A 16,681-nucleotide genomic window follows, 5' to 3' on the forward strand; every position below is an offset into this window, starting at 1 on the left:
GGGACTCGGCTCCAGACTTGGCTGGACTTGGGAAAGTGAAAAACTCAAGAAATTTAGAATTTTTTAAAGATTTAAAACTTGTTTCAAACACCCTTTATTGAATACACCTTAAAGACACAAAAACATCATCAAACTCGGCTCATTTGATTACATACACAAGTATACATCAATCACATAAGCATAAACGCAAATTGTAGCTGAAGAAAATAACAAACATAGATATATAAATGTTGTCAAATGTATACAATATTACAAAACTCATGGAATAAAAAATCCATGTCATCATATGATCATCATCAAATGTTTCATACAAATACCAAAGGTAAATAGTAAATACTAAATACAACTACAAGTGTACAAGCCTATGGCACAGAGGGTCGTGCACCCTCTCGCCCTGGCCCCCTGCAAAGGCGTTTAAAGTAGGTCCTGGATGATTCAGCAGCCATAGTCGCTCCCCGTGGCACCATGCCATGCTCACCAACATCAGGAACAGTTGTGTCACTCTGAGTCTCAGTATTTCCTGTCTCTGCTCGTGCTCTCTGCTCCTCCTCTACCATGGCTACAGCCTCAACCTCTATATCTACTTGGTCGATCCAATCAATGTCATCATCACTAAGGACAGTTGTAAGAGTCCCAGGAGATGTTTGATTCTCATTGGCCCACTCTGCTTCAAGATCAACCTCATCTAGAATGATAGGAGAGATGTCAACTAATGCATTCTTTCTCATTCTCAGGCGGAGGTTGTAGTGAACAAAGACGAGATCATTCATCTTCTCCACAGATAATCTATTGCGCCTCTTGGAGTGTATGTGCTCAAACATACTCCAATTGTGCTCACAACCTGATGCGCTGCATGGTTGGCTCAAGATGCGAATGGCCAACTTCTGAATATTTGGTGTCTCTGGGCCAAAAAAGTTCCACCAATGATCTGAGTTTGAAATGAGAAAAATAAATAAAATCAGTCTCACTCATGAACTCATTTAACAAGTTACAATATAGTATTGAATAAAACTAAAATTAAGCCTAACAATTTATTTTTACCTGGCATCATAGTTGTCCTACCATCTTTGGCGATAGGACGAGAGAAGGTCTCCCCTTGTGCATCTGAGAACATCTGTAGCTCTCGAAAAAGGTCTATCTGAGAAGTACCAGCAGGTCCCATCTTCTCCATGATTGCATATAGCCCATTAAGGACCTCCACATCAACCTTGAAAGAAGGGATAAAACGAAATGCCGGATTCAGATAATAGGCTGCCGCATGGATGGGCCTATGAAGCTGATGATGCCATCTCCTATCAATGATCTCCCAAATGGGACCATACTTGCTCTCATCCACTCGATAGACGAATCTGATGGCCTCCTTCGCCCTATCCATGCCCTCATATATATAGCCCATTGTGGGCTTATCTCCATCCGCAACTCGCAACAAAACCACCAAGGGCTTAACAAACTGCAAAATTGAAAATATTGTGTAATTTAGAAAAATGAGCAAATAAGAGAATACATATTACATATAATAAGTTATAAAACATGAAGTTAAATTGTAAAATTTATAAAAAAAAATTACCTTCACTATCTCATCACAAGGGACCCAAAAGCCTTGCTCATCAAAAATGCAGTCTGCCATATCTTTCCCTGCAGAGGTGGTAGCATAGGATGAGGAAGACCACTCCTCACCAACAATCATACGTCTCAAGGCAGACTTAGACCTAAGCATGGACTGCAATGTGAGGAAGTTTGTGGCAAATATTGTGATTCCTGGACGAGCTAACTCCTTCTGCTCTGTGTATTGTCTCATAAGAGCCAACACCCATGAATGATTATATACAAATTTGCAGACATTTCTTGCCCTTTCTACACATCTCTTCACCCATGGTATTTTTCCAATATCCTCCAACATGAGGTCAATGCAATGAGCAGCACGTGGAGTCCAAACTATAGATGGGTGCCTCTCCATCAATAGTCTACCTGCAGCAACATAATTTGTTGCATTGTAAATTGTAATTAATGGAGGTACAAACTACAAGATAGTAATTAATTTGCAAACAAAATTAGTTTGTAATCAAAAGTTTACCCGCAGCAACATAATTTGCTGCATTGTCGGTCACCACCTGTACCACGTTCTCCTCACCCACATCTTCAATCACCTCCTCTATCTGCTCACATAGGTAGGTGGCATTCTTGCAATGGGCGGAGGCATCAATGGACTTGGTGAAAACGGTGCCCCCTGAAATAAAAAAATAAAGCTAGGTCAATGATCATTCAATAAACCATTAAATAAAAAATAAAAAATTAAAGACTATATGAAACTAAAATTAATCAATCACCTGCAGAAGAAACAAGAAAATTAAGGAGAGTTCTATTTCTCCTATCCGTCCAACCATCAGTCATGATGGTGCAACCTTTAGTGCTCCATACCTAGCGTTGTTCATCTAAATCCTTCTTCACATTATCCACCATTTGAGACAAAATGGGTCCCCTCAAATCACTCTCACTAGGGGCTTTGAACCCCGCCCCGCATATGGTAATGGCATCAACCATTTCTTGCCAATAAGGAGACTTGTCGCAAACAAACTCAATGAGATAAGTTAAGTATAAAAATTAAAACAATCAGAGTTATCAAACATAAAAGTTAGTAAAACATTCACCTGGCTACAAAGAATGGAATACAGCTGTAGCTCCAAAACCTGCCAACTACCATTTTAGCAGCATCATGGACCTCCTTGTTCCAACCCATGCCCTCAAGCGACGGTTGGGACCCAGGAGTAGTGCGAGGCACAAAGAAGGAATCCAACCTAGATTTACGAATCCTAGGTCCAATGCTAACACTCCCACTACAACTACTAGTGCTAGGAACATGAGAAGTGGCGGTGGCACTGCCACTTATAGAAGCAGAAGCAAAAGCACCAGCAGTAGCAGTAGCAAACTGAGTGGGACGATATGGAGGTAAGGAAGAAGGGCCTCCAACACAACCTAACTGTGTCCCTCTTCCTAAAAATGTCTCTCTCCCAATGGTCGCTCAATCCTCCTTTTGTTTCTTTTTCCTTTCAATTTCCTCAACCATTACATAACATTCACGTACGGCCTCAGGGACTGCTTTTAGGCATGGTCCGGCATCATGTCCACGCACACCAGCAATATGGTATTTCAGCCTATATATACCTCCATGGAATATTGTTTTGCAAAACATACATTTTGTTTGCCCCTTTCCTTGCCCTGGAAAATCCTCATGATATTTCCAAGCAGGGTCCTTTCTAATGGGGGGTCTAGAAGCTGAAGTAGACATTTTAGGATAGTTTTGTGAAACTTGAAGTTGAGGCAAATAATAAAGTGAAGTTTGCTGCAATAAAACATTACAAATACAAATTAAAATTAATACATATTACATACATTCCAAAAAACTAAAGTAGGGTTTTACAAACCCTACTTTTAAAAAAAAGAAATTTACAAACCCTACATAGTACAACACTACAACTACATACTACATACTACATACAAACATACAAAAGATTTTAAAAGAAAATGTAAAACTTTCAAAATAAATGAATGGAAAATGGAATTTTTGCATACAAGAAACAATCTTACCTCTTACAACAAGCTTGAAATGAGCTGCAAAGTCTTCCTATCCAACTCTTGATGCACCAAATCCAAACACAATGCAGCTCCAATGTGACAAATTGAAGAAAACTTGAGCTTCCTCCTTGCTGATTTTTCTTCTATGCACCCTTGTTTTTCTTCCCAACTCACTTTACTCCTCCTTTTTTTGCAAGTGAATGAAATGAAGGTCACTTTTAGGGATAGGAGATTATTAACAAGAAAAAACAAAATTGAAAAAACCTTGCAAACTAATTTTATTTTTTGTTTTTTAGTTGCCTTGACACCGGCCGAGTCTGGGGCTCGGGACTCACCGAGTTTGGCGAGTTTGAGCCAAACTCGCCAACTCGGCGAGTCTGGTGATTTTACTCGCCAGACTCGAACGAGTCCGAGTCTAAGTCCCTGGGACTCGCCGAGCATGACACGTACTCGGACTCGCCAAGTCTGGGCGAGTCCCGTTTCTATGGTCTATACAAACTTGTGAATACGAGCGATTCTCTTGAGCATGCCTTTGCAACTAAATCATCTTCTTTCAGCAGTCTCTAGCACCAACAGTATGGTCACCTGAACATTCACTACCTTGCTCAGCTTGTTCGGAAGGATCTTGTTCTTGGCTTACCTAAGATTCAGACTCAAAATCACCGCGTCAGTGGAGCTTGACCGGCTAGAGAGCAGCACTAGACATCATTCAAAGATGGTGACTCATGGCAAGCCTCAAAGGTATTGTAGTTGGTTCATGCTTATGTATGTGGTCCAACGAATACACCTTCTATTACTAATTGCAAGTATTTCTTACTTTTTTCTAATGATTTCAGTCATAAAATGTGGGTGTACTTTCTTAGACAGAAATCAGATGTGTTTACTGTATTTTAGAAGTTTAAGGCCTTAGTAGAGAAAGAGTCTGGATGCCCTATTGTCACTCTTAGGTCAAATAATGGAGGGAAGTTTTGTTCTACTGCTTTCTCCAACTTCTGTGATATACATGGCATCAAACGCCAGTCAACAGAACAAAATTGTTGAACGTCGTAACCACACTATCACTGAAATGGCTAGGTCAATGTTGGAACACAAGAATGTTCCTAAGAAATATTGGGCACAAGTCGTATAACTACAGTCTATCTCCTGAATCAGTCTCCCACACAAGCTGTTAAGGGGAAGACTCTTGAGGAAGCTTGGACTGGTCGCAAACCGAAGATCAGTCATCTAAAAGTCTTTGGCTCTTTAGCATAGTATACACTGATTCCAAGTTGGATTCCAAGTGTCAAAAACTTATGTTCACAGGATACACTGACAACCACAAGGCTTACCGGTTGATTGATGTAGACACTGATCGTTTTATCTTCAGTCGTGATGTTGTCTTTGATGAAGAACGAGGACCTTTTCAGCTTTCCTCGTCTGAGAAGAATTCTGAGGATAAACCTTTGAAGGCTTCTGATTTGGGTGTATGTCTTCCATTTGGTTCACCTGATGGGAGGGATGATGCAAATTCTGAATTTGATGATGCACTACTTGAATTTCCTCCAGATGATGCTAATCTTCCACCTATTTCACCTCCAGTTCCAGTTATTTCTCCTACATCTGATCTTGTCTCTTCTACTCTTCGGCCTAAATGGTGGGCTAAGACCATCGGTGATCTTTGTCTCGATGAGCTCATTGAGGGTAGATCTTCCAGAAACAAGAGCAAGAGGCAAAATACAATCAACTTTGCTCTCATGGCCAACATTCACAGTGTTTTTGAGCCCCAGACATATTCTGAAGCTAAAGGGATTCTTGAGTGGCAAAAGGCTATGGAAGCTGAACATCATAGTCTTCTAAAGAATAACACTTGGGTCCTCTTTGGTCTTCCTCCAGGGAAGAAGCCCATTAGCTGCAAATGGGTGTACAAAGTTAAGAACAAAGCTGGCGAAACCCTTGATAAGTACAAAGCTCATCTCGTTTCTCCAGGTTTCTCACAGAAGGAAGGCATTGACTATGAGGAGACTTTTGCTCCTACAGCCAAGATGAGTACCATTCATCTTGTCCTTGCCTTAGCAACTCAGTTTGGTTGGAAAGTCCATTAGATGGATGTTAAGAGTGCATTCCTCAACGGTTAGTTGCAAGAAGAGGTCTACATGACACAGCCTCTAGGGTTTAAGGTTGTTGGAAAAGAACAACAGGTGTGCAGACTGGTGAAAACACTCTATGGCCTGAAACAGGCTCCTCGGGCCTGGTACATCAAGATTGACAAGTACCTCATAGATAATGGATTTCACATGAGTCCATCTAATTCTAATCTATATGTCAAAAACACTAGTAGTGATATTCTTCTCCTTGTTATTTATGTTGATAACCTGATTATCACTAGTAGTTTGGCAACTTTGATCGATCAAATCAAACAGAGTTTATGCCAATCTTTCGACATGACAAACTTGGGACTTCTCCACTATTGTTTAGGTGTTGAAGTTTGGGAGACTGAGGGTAGTATCTTCATATCTCAGTCAAAGTATGCTCATAGTCTGCTGGACACGTTTCGGATGCAAGACTGCAAACCTGCATCCACACCTACGGAGAAAGGGCTGAAGCTGACAGCCAAATTAGATTCACCTGTGGTGAATGAATCATCATTTAGGCAACTGGTGGGCAGTCTCATCTATCTTATTGCTACTAGGCCTGATCTCAGTTTTGCAATGAGCTACATTTCACGCTTCATGACATCTCCAAAGGCTGATCATTGGATAGCAACGAAGCGTGTGTTGCGTTGTGTGAAGGGCACTTCTGATTTTTGGACTCCTGTACAACAGAAGTCATGATCCTAGACTCTCTGGTTACACAGACTCAGATTGGGCAGGTTTCGTTGATGACAGAAAATCAACATCTGGGTATGTTTTCAGTTTGGGCTCTAGTGCAGTCACATAGACTAGTAAGAAGCAGCAGGTGGTGGCTCTTTCCTCGAAAGAAGTTGAGTATCGAGGAACAATTAAGGCATCTTGTGAGGCAATTTGGCTTCAACATATGCTTTCAAACAGACAAATGTCTCAAGCAGGTCCTACCCCCCCTTTACTGTGACAATTAGGGGGTGCTCAAACTGGCCAAGAATCCGGTCTTCAACGAGAGAACCAAGCATGTTGAACTTCATTGTCACTTCATTCGGAAGTTGGTTGACAGATCAGTTCAGTTGTTGTATGTTCCCACGGCGGATCAGATGGCAGATTTTTTCACCAAGTCTCTTAGCCCGCACAAGTTTGTAAAATTTAGGGGGCAACTTGGTGTAGTTGATAGATTAACCATTAAGGGAGGATATTAGAATAATATCTTTTATGTTTATTTAATGATCAAGTATGAAACTTATTGTACATTTAGATAGTTTCTATTTTTCTTTAGTTTACGATTGTTTCTTGATTAGAAACATCATCTTCATGAATGCTATATGTACATATGAATTCTTTTAATAAAATCATTGCACTATTTTGATTTGGAGCTATGGTTCATATGATCCTATCAACACATTTAATTTGATTGATTTGGTCATTTATCCATTGCTAGATAAAAGTTTTGGATAGAGGGATTTCACCTACCTAGATTGTACAAACTGGATTGTAATTGAAACTTTGAAAACTATTAGCATCTAATTATTAAGTGAACATTATAAATTAACAACAATAATCCATATTTGACAATTCATGGGATAAGCTCTCAATTTTATTTGATCTCTATATCTCTATGCTATTGAAATGCATTTAAATTTCAAAAACGAAAAGTTTGTCCCTTTTTCTATATTTTTTTACGTTTATTCTAAAATTTGATTTTTTTTCCAATTTTTCCCCGTTTAAATCTTGAGGTTTTTAAAAACTCTCATACTTTTGGTTTGTAAACTTGTAATGTCCCCTTTTCGGAGAACACTAAATCTTGCCCACCATACTTACAAAATTATTGCAGGTGAAGTATTATTAGTCTGTTGTGGTAATTTGGACAGATTCAATTCAATGTTGTTTCCCTCTTTGAAAGCTGAATGCTGCCCTCTTGGATGAGTACTATTGCTGAATGGTTTGATCTGTATTTGATTGCTTAAGATTCTTTGCTTTCTTAGGAAAATTGATATTAATTATATTGATCTTCTACATTGATTGGTAAGTCCCTTTCAATGCATTGAATGAATTCTGCTTTATACTTTATTGGAGGGGTCACCACCTTTCATAAGAATTGAGTCACCACTTTTCATTGCTGCCCTTGAGATTGATATATTATTCCCCAAATTGATCTCCCCTTTTTTATCTCCTCCTCAAATGAAAATTTCTCCCCTTTATATCTTCCAATGTGAGGAAGAGTCACGCCTCTTCATAATGGTCACAACCTTTCACAATTACCACCCTTTCGAAAGGGTCACAACCCTTCATCATTGCTGCCCCTTTGAAAAAGTCACTTCCTTATCTTCTTCCCATAAATGCTTCCTTAATTCCTTTGCTCCCTTCTTACTTCCTTCATCCCTTTATTTCCCCCAACGAAGTTCTCTTTTCTCCCTTTTATATCTCATGTTTGAGAGGGTCACAACTTTTCACTTCATGCCTTTTGACCAGACATTAGACTTAACTAAATTTTATCATTTATTAATTAATCCTATTTCCACAAGGGGACATTACAAAACTTTTCCCAAAATGTTTTTTGCTACTATGGGTATTGAACCCCACTTATATTGATAAAAAACAAAACAAAATTAATATTAACTTCAAAAAATTTCCTAAATAATAAATAATATTAAAATTAGATATACAAAATCCACTTACAATATTTATGAAAAATATCCAGCTTGAGTTTGGCCTATGACCATTCAACAAGAATGATGAAACAGCAAAATAATGCAGAGTTAATATGATTTGCACCCTCCTATCAGCAGCAGGCAGTAAGTATATTGCAAATTCCTAAGGCTTAAGCCTTCATAGAATCGCGATTCCACAAAGTACAGCGGCATCCACAAATAAAAGTATCTTCCAAATTACAGCTAGCTAAATGTTTAGTACAGTAGCCAAAGAAAAACTTCCTAAGATATTAACTTGCACTTGAAAATCACACAATGTTCTTTCTCATCAATAGCATTCAAAATATATAATGATACTTGTTGCATTGATTTAAGGAATGGTACAGCTATAAGGTATGGTTACCATAGATAAGATAAGATAAATTTATTAATGTCCAACAAATGACCACAAACGGGGTCAAAGGGACTGCCGAAACGAGCACAAGGGCCCAACCCACAGCAAGGGCACCAAACGGTACCCGAATAAAAACAAAGCCAAAGCAGCGGGAAACAAAAAGAACCACAAAACCAGAAAAAGGGGGGGGCAGGGTTCTAACAGGGAAACCCGAACCCCCTTAAGAAACTTGAGCCGCCAAGAAGAACCCCCGAATAGAAGGGTAAGTCATGGAATGAGCAGGAGCTTCGTGCCGCCTCTGAGAAGTCCTGGAAGAGGAAGGCCGATGCTGAAAAGAGTCCCTCCGGGGCTTCACGGATCTAGAATGACTGGAAGGAGGGCTAAACTGCCGCTTGGTACCATGAGCCAAAGGGAGCCCAATGAAGAAGGAGGTGATAAGCTGACAAGAGTGTGAGTGCGCAGGAGGTTGACGCTGAAGAGAACTGTCCTGAAGCCTGGTGGCCTCCTGAAGATAAAGGGCAAGGCACCTCCGATCCCTGAATCTGAAAAAGTGGAGAGGTCCTAAGTGTCTCTAAAAAGGCAATAGAATCCCCCACAGATCTCGTAATAGATAGGGCAAGGGAATATGAAGTGCTCCTCCGACTCGGTCTCTCCAATGCTGCATAACTGGCAGATCATGTCCTTTCTGTCAAGCTGGTGATCAGTCTCAATGTGGAGCCTGTGAGAACCCACCCGAAAGGAACCGAGGGGGATCCTAAGGGAATGGGACCAATGGTGGGATAAGTAAGAAGGGTGGGCAATGAGCCCATCCTTCATCTCAAGGAAGTGGTCCATGTAGAAAGCCATCTTGGAGCAAAGGCCCCCATGGGGGTTGACCCAAGAGAATGATATATATCGAAAGCTGAATAAAGAAACCTCCAAATATAATAACAGTGATGGTACAGTTAGGCCAGTAAAATAAAGATTCACCACTAAAATAGAAATGAAAATATGACATTTTAGAAATCATTTGAACTATATATTGAAATAAATCTTCAACTCACTAAAAAACCCTATCACAACTGAAACTAGAATACTACAATTTTTCCACACAAATGTGACTCCTTAGTGGAACCACCTCAACTAGAAACCAAGAAGCTTTTTGTCCTCCAAATTTTTGCACCAAAGGGCTCTCATTCTCAGATGTGGAGATGAACAAAATGCTCGAGCTCTAAAATAGGTTTTGATTAAAATACCAATGAATACCTTTGTCCCTTCAAAAATTTCCTTTTATAGTCACTCCTTTTAATCTCAATTTATCTTTTCCCACCTAAAACTATCTCCAAAGGTGTTCAAAAACACTTTTTAATACTATACATTTGGCCCATATCAATAAAGACAATAATATTTAACTTTTAAGTCATCCCTTTTATAAAATTATAGGATCACTTCAAAAATTATTATTAAATTATTTTTCCCTGTCTGTATCCCTTAGTCTACAGAAAATAAGAAATAGGCTGTGGGTCTCCAAGGTAAATTAATTCTGAAACGAGCACATGAAAATTTGGCTCACATTTGTTCCTGGTGTGCTTACAAAAATAAAAAATAAAAATCGTAGAATTCTTATTAAAATGTGTACTTTCATTAGCAATTTCTGGCTGTTCATGGCAGTCTTCATCGTAAACTTCAAATACACAGTATAAAATTCTGAAATAAAAATAAATGTTGTATTTTGGAAAGAGGTGTTCAGATTTCAATTTAAACAAAGAACAGAATTATTTTGAAGAAATATTCAAAACGAGAACAATATTATGTAACAAGGCTGAATATTACCTTGAACAGAGGAAAATCAAGAGTCAAAGTCTCATACTCTCCTCCCTCTCCACAAACGTTTATTCCATATAATCTGCTTATGATAATAGAAGGATTAAGAATTGAAACCTTCAAAAGCTTCATTAGCAATTGAAATGTTCTAGTCAACAGTCAACACCAACATGCCAGAGAAAATATCAATGCCCTCTCAAACAAATAAGAACAGGACTAGTGGCATACATATCTGAATTCAAGGGAAAAGAATCCTGGAGTATGCTCAAAATGAAAAACATAAAGAAAGCTATGTAGCACTTCTAAACTTCATTTAGTATCAATGTAATATATAGCATACTCTTTCAAATGCAGAAGGTGAGGCTGCATGGTAGCAAGATCACTGCCTAGATGCCTTTTAGGATCCAAACCAATGGCAGCAACCTAATACAGTGTCCAAACTCATATTAGTGTGTACCGTGGCTCTAAAATTTTTAAAGTTATCTTAGAAGTACTTACAACTTGAAGAAGAATAATGCTACCTCTAACCAGTGACTAAGTTAAAAACAATAGAATGTTTGATCTTGTTTTCACCTTTACAAGGATAGCCTCAATCCCCTTTTCAACCTGCATATACCAAAAAGCATGCAAAATCGTTTTTAATCTGACCAACAATATAGCATATGTAAAAATACAAGGGGCAAACAATAGGATTTGTCAAATTTAAATGAATTGTATTTTCTTTTGAGAATCAATGTTGACAGAAAAATGCATAAGCTCAAGAAGGTGGTAAGTCAATCAAATGCATTCATTCGATAAATGCAGATAGCAATAGAATCACACATAATAAAGTAAATATTAAAATCATCCACAATAGAAAAAATGCAAAATCACTTAATTGTAAACATGTATAGAAGAATCACATGACATGAAGAACACAGCATGAAGAACTGATCAGTCCTTTTCATTATCAACAACAACCAAATTTAAATGAATTGTATTTTCTTTTGAGAATCAATGTTGACAGAAAAATGCATAAGCTCAAGAAGGTGGTAAGTCAATCAAATGCAGATAGCAATAGAATCACACATAATAAAGTAAATATTAAAATCATCCACAATAGAAAAAATGCAAAATCACTTAATTGTAAACATGTATAGAAGAATCACATGACATGAAGAACACAGCATGGAGAGCTGATCAGTCCTTTTCATTATCAACAACAACTTTATGTAGAATAATATCAGACCAGACCATGATGACAATGATGGGAATACATACACAGTCCAATGTATTCAACACACAAATATTATTGTCCAGCTCTAAGTTTGATGGTTGCGCACCTTGAAGAAATTACCATACTCAACAAAAAATTGACCCATTTTGAATATATGATTGCCTAAAATAACAGTACATCACTGCACTATCTTAAGAAAATTCATCTTTCAATGAATAAGCATACACCCAAATATGCTGTCTACATGTATCTCCCTCAATTGAACAGTCATCCTTGACCAGTGCCTTGCATGAGGTGTAAAGCAAGAGAATTAGTGCCAGCATGAAATGCAGAGGTCTTAGGCAAGGTGGCACGAAACGTAGAAAGAGTAGAGATTGAAGAGATTGAAGGTGGAAGGTGGCACTCTAGTCACCCAATGACTCTGAATTGAAGAAGATAACGAGCTTCCTTCATATGTAGCCAACTCATTCATGTTAAATAGTTGTCCCACCACTAACTTAGCAATGATATATTGCTCATTGATCTTTGCATCTGAATCTTCTTCGATGCATTGTGTGTAATGTCCCCTTTTTCGCAGACATGGATTTTTGGAGGATTAGCCTATTATATGGCCCTCGTAGGCTAATGAGGTTGGTGAGAGGGTCTTTTGAGGGTTGTGGCATCTCCAGTGCTCAGAGTATTGTGGATTTGGCCTTCGTTCGACTTCATTTGGACTCCGTTTGCCATACTTACTATTTATAATAAGTCGGAAGTAATAGAGATGGACCCTTTCTATTTTTAGAAAGTGTATTTGGTCACATAGGGAATTAAGAGGAGAGACTACTACTTCAGACGGCACGTTAGTATATGGTGTATTTAAGGAGATGTTAATATTATTGTGACCAAATTAATATTAATTCATTAAATGGTTAATTATAAAGTTATAAATAACTTTATAATAAATCAATTAAGTTGAGGGTCTAAGCATCATGAAGAGGGGGACCAAATATTAATTAATTTAAGAGCTCATTTTCCAAAGTTTGGTGACATGATTATTAATTGCAAGTTATATTATTTAATATCATCAAATGCTTTATTGAGGAATTCGAACTTATTTGGAGAATATAAAAGGACTTTGGTGAAAATCGATTCATTTCTTGACTTGTCATTTTGAGGAGATTGATTGAAGTTTTGAGCTCTGGAAAGAAGGCGAGGGTTCTTGCAGGTTTCAGAGTTTTGGCATTTCGAGAACGTTCATTCTTCAGTGTTGCAGCCTCATGAATTGGTGAAAGATCCAGTGAGTTTGGCTTCAGGAGAATTCGCTTCATCCAGGAGTCAATATTGAGCAGATTGGTGACAAATTTTCAGAGTTAGTACTCAGTTTTGGTTCAGATTTAATGGTGTAATTGGTGCTGAGCAAACAAGGAGGCATTGGCAGCCGAATCAAGATTGTACGACCTGCACATAGGCAGCCATAGCTGCAGCAAGAAGAGGGTTTCAGCTAGGTACAATTTCCACAGAAGAGGTTTCCAAAAATTCTGAAAATATTGAGGAAGAGGGCAGCTAGCTGCAAGTAAGACACCAGCACTTCATGCATGAACAAGTTACAACGATTCTTGAGGATTTCGACCCATTCCTAAGTTGCTTTTTGGCTGGAATTAATAGGGACAACAATTGATTACAAATCGGGTATGCTTGTGACTATCAATGTTATAGAAATTAATGAAATAGAGATTCAATAATGCCTCTTCTCTAAATTTCTTGAATGATCATATTAGTTTCCAGATTTCAGAATTTATTAGAAGTTTATGTGCATTGCTTTTTCATTATCATATATCCACAAAACACAAAAAAAATTACAAAACTCCAAAAACAAATCAAAGACAATCAGCGATACCATTATCCTTCATTGAAAATCAGTGTTTGGAAGACAAGGGGTCTTTACATTGTGTTCCAAATCATTGGCCTTAAATAGCTTCTTCAATTCTGCCTCACTGTTATGGGCATTAACAAACTCTAACTCCGGCTTAAAATGCTTTGATGGAAGTAGCCTCATATTGTTTCTTTCCTTTCCATCTTACTCTTGGAAACTCCTCAACTATGTCTCTCTTGAAATGGACTGGTACTTGATCTCATTATAATGTTTCTTCAACCACTATATTGTTAACATTCACTTGAGTGTTTTTCTATTATTTTCTTCTTTCAACCTATTGAAGAGCTCAGCAATTTTTTTTAAAAACACTTGCTCTTATTGCTTATTCTTTTTCTTCTCGGTCAGTTATATCTTTGTATATTGCCATACCTCAAGCAGATTAATTTAGTTCAACTAAAAACTTATATCCTAGATAGTCTCCCATTAGGACTTCTCACAATTAGCAAAATCGACCTCATGATTTGTGTTGCAGATGTAGTCTTCAACTTGTTCCTTCTTCCTATACCTGCCATACAGACAGGTCTTCTCAAAAACTCTTCATTTATGTCTCTCCCACTACTATGTGATTGAAATGTCGCCTTAATTAATATCTTAGGGTTTGGGGACTATTTGCTTAGAACTCCAGTTTCAAAAAGGCTTCTTTCTAGTAAAACACTATGCAAGAATTAGATTGTCGACCAAACTTGTATAAGGATGACCACTGTATAAGTCTTGCTTGTGGAACTGATATGCACATGGAATGTAATGAGAAAAGATCCAAATATGTTGATATGTTTTGAATGCAATATAATCTGATGTACAAGATATGACGTATCTTTTCTATATGAATCTCATATTATGCAAGATTAAGATTATATCTATATCGATGCCTTGATCAACTGTTATCTCTGATATCCTCTTGAAATATATGTAAAGTATATTGTCAAACAATTCTTTGATATGATCCTTGATGATGATATAAGCCAATCGATCAGAAAGTAGTGTGCTGATTGCTGCTTCAGATCCCTGTCAAACTAAATTCTGCTTTCAATAATGGTTTGATGGGGTGTTGACTATCATTGTTTCAGATATTTAATTCCTCTTGCTTACAATAATTGTGAACCTTATTGGATCAGAGGGAAAACAGACACGTGAATCTGTAGTTGGTGGGATTACTGTTGTTTCTGATTTGTATCTATCTTGATGGTACAAAGTTATCCTTAATACGTCATCTCTGACTGATGTCTCTATGCATGTGCGCTCTTATGTTGTCAATGGTGGATCGGTACCACCCTCCTTGGTTGTAGTACGGCTCCTTGAGCGCTGCAAATATGTAGTTATGTATGACTATGATCAATGCTTATCCCGTTGATCTTCTGTGGTATTGATATTGCTCCTTATTGAATATCTCATGGGAATGTATGAATAAGAAAAAAATAATAATTAAGTGATCGATGATGCTTTTGGGGGAGTGGTAGATGTCCCGTACATAACTCTAGAAGAGACATGAATGAAGAGTTTCCACCCCAATGTCGAATCATATCTCTTCTTAGTTACTAGCAACATTAATTAATTATCCATTATTTACTGATCAACTTTAGTTCTCCCTTTCTGGAACAGTGATAGTCCTGATTTGACTATTAAATCTTCCCCACGATTATTCCATAGTAGCCAGCAGTGTAAAGAATACTTTGCAGCACCATAAGCTTCAATATATATTATTATTCATTATAATTTAGTAATTCATGACAATCTTGGCTGATGTCTTTGTGCTCTATGTTCTCCATATGATATTGGGAATATCAATCATATTATTTGTTGCATCTTGACACTTATCATCTTTCTTCATAGCAGCCACATTGTTCTCTATGAAGAAGCTCCCGTGCCACAAACTTTCTAACCTATTTGATATTGGATGCAGTCCAAGTATTGATTTGTTCATTATGCTTTAAATATAAATTCTGCTGCCTATAACTTAATAACAATTCTGATCTGATCTCATCGATGGTTACCGATCTATATGCCTTCCTCGATCTGTTCTGTTACTGATCACCATACTTGATATCTTCTAACCATCATCGATAATATAACTAGCTTCATTGTTGCCTAATGAATTCTAAGCTATTCTTAAAGATAATACAAGGAGCTTTCTCGATATTAGTAATACTTGATAGAATCTTGTTTGGGGACATCACAGTGATATCCAAATTTCTCTTGTCCTCCGACAAAGTGTGGAATCAAGTAATCTATTTATTTATGTTGGACCATACTCAAATCTTTCTTCATCTCCACTGAAAAAAAGGTAGAACTTCCTTCTGTTGGTCATATCAACTACAATGGAAACTCCTCAACATACTCAAGAAACTTCCAATATAAACCCTTATTTGCACAACAAATCAGGTCAATCTAGATGGGACCATACCCCCCTCGGATCTGAAATATCCCCCTAGGGATATTTTATTCTAGACAATGAACCACAGAAATTCAAAATACCATTTGCATGTAATTGAATTCAGTTTGTTCACCAAAATTACACTAAAAACCATTAAATTTCAGATTGAAATCAGAATTTTCTGAAATTTAGATATGATATAGCCTCAAAAAATCTCAATAGATTAAAAACAGAAAAACTCCAATCGTAGCCACAGAACTTACAGTCAGATTGGATAGCCAGTAAATTAAACTGAAGCACAAAGTGAGCCACCTGAATGATAACTCCAACTGACAATGGGTTTTCGTCCACTGCCTCCAAGCTCGAGGGTTTGCGTCCTCAAACCTGCTGAAATCTAGAGCTTCCCAGAAACTCTCCCAAAGAATCAATCTCCAAACATAAAACCAAGCATGCGAAAATGAGCCTCTCCAAGTTATTAAATAGCTCAACCTGTGACTCTTCATTCGCCCACTACCTGTCTCTTGGAATTCCCTTCTATTTGCTAAGTGACTTTACTTTATAATTTGATGTTGACATAAAAGTCACTTTTAATCTGCATTGGTAAATAATTAAATTAAGTTGTCTTTTAAATTATTATGTTTTGACAACTTAAACTTAAT

At 37.6% G+C, this 16,681-nt stretch overlaps 2 protein-coding genes across 8 annotated transcripts in view; both read right to left on the minus strand.

Annotated features, from left to right (window-relative positions):
- The window catches only part of LOC131078932 (diphthine--ammonia ligase), a 211,421-nt gene that overhangs the window by 110,452 nt on the left and 84,288 nt on the right, over positions 1 to 16,681 (minus strand). For all 7 annotated transcript variants that reach the window (XM_058016786.2, XM_058016782.2, XM_058016783.2 and 4 more), the window contains 3 exons: positions 11,097 to 11,129; positions 10,864 to 10,946; positions 10,533 to 10,605 (listed from right to left, as the gene is read on the minus strand). In XM_058016786.2, the coding sequence (XP_057872769.2) occupies positions 10,533 to 10,605; positions 10,864 to 10,946; positions 11,097 to 11,129 (189 nt within the window). The remainder of the gene's footprint in view (positions 1 to 10,532; positions 10,606 to 10,863; positions 10,947 to 11,096; positions 11,130 to 16,681) is intronic.
- On the minus strand, positions 280 to 2,630 carry LOC131078965 (uncharacterized). Its single transcript, XM_058016826.2, has 5 exons — positions 2,328 to 2,630; positions 2,075 to 2,227; positions 1,568 to 1,968; positions 1,042 to 1,450; positions 280 to 928 (listed from the first exon to the last, which is right to left on the minus strand). Exons 1-5 carry the CDS (start codon positions 2,389 to 2,391, stop codon positions 363 to 365), a joined length of 1,593 nt encoding a protein of 530 aa, XP_057872809.2. The 5' UTR covers positions 2,392 to 2,630; the 3' UTR covers positions 280 to 362.

The sequence above is a fragment of the Cryptomeria japonica genome, chromosome 8 (assembly GCF_030272615.1).
Source record: "Cryptomeria japonica chromosome 8, Sugi_1.0, whole genome shotgun sequence".
In the NCBI taxonomy this organism is placed as follows: Eukaryota; Viridiplantae; Streptophyta; class Pinopsida; order Cupressales; family Cupressaceae; genus Cryptomeria; species Cryptomeria japonica.

Coding starts and splice junctions, on each gene's coding strand:
- LOC131078965 (XM_058016826.2), bottom strand. CDS start 2,391: ATGACTGATGGTTGGACGGATAGGAGAAATAGAACTCTCCTTAATTTT. Junction 2,228..2,327: donor TTTTCTTGTTTCTTCTGCAG/GTGATTGATTAA, acceptor TTTTTATTTCAG/GGGGCACCGTTTTCACCAAG. Junction 1,969..2,074: donor AGCAAATTATGTTGCTGCGG/GTAAACTTTTGA, acceptor ATGTTGCTGCAG/GTAGACTATTGATGGAGAGG.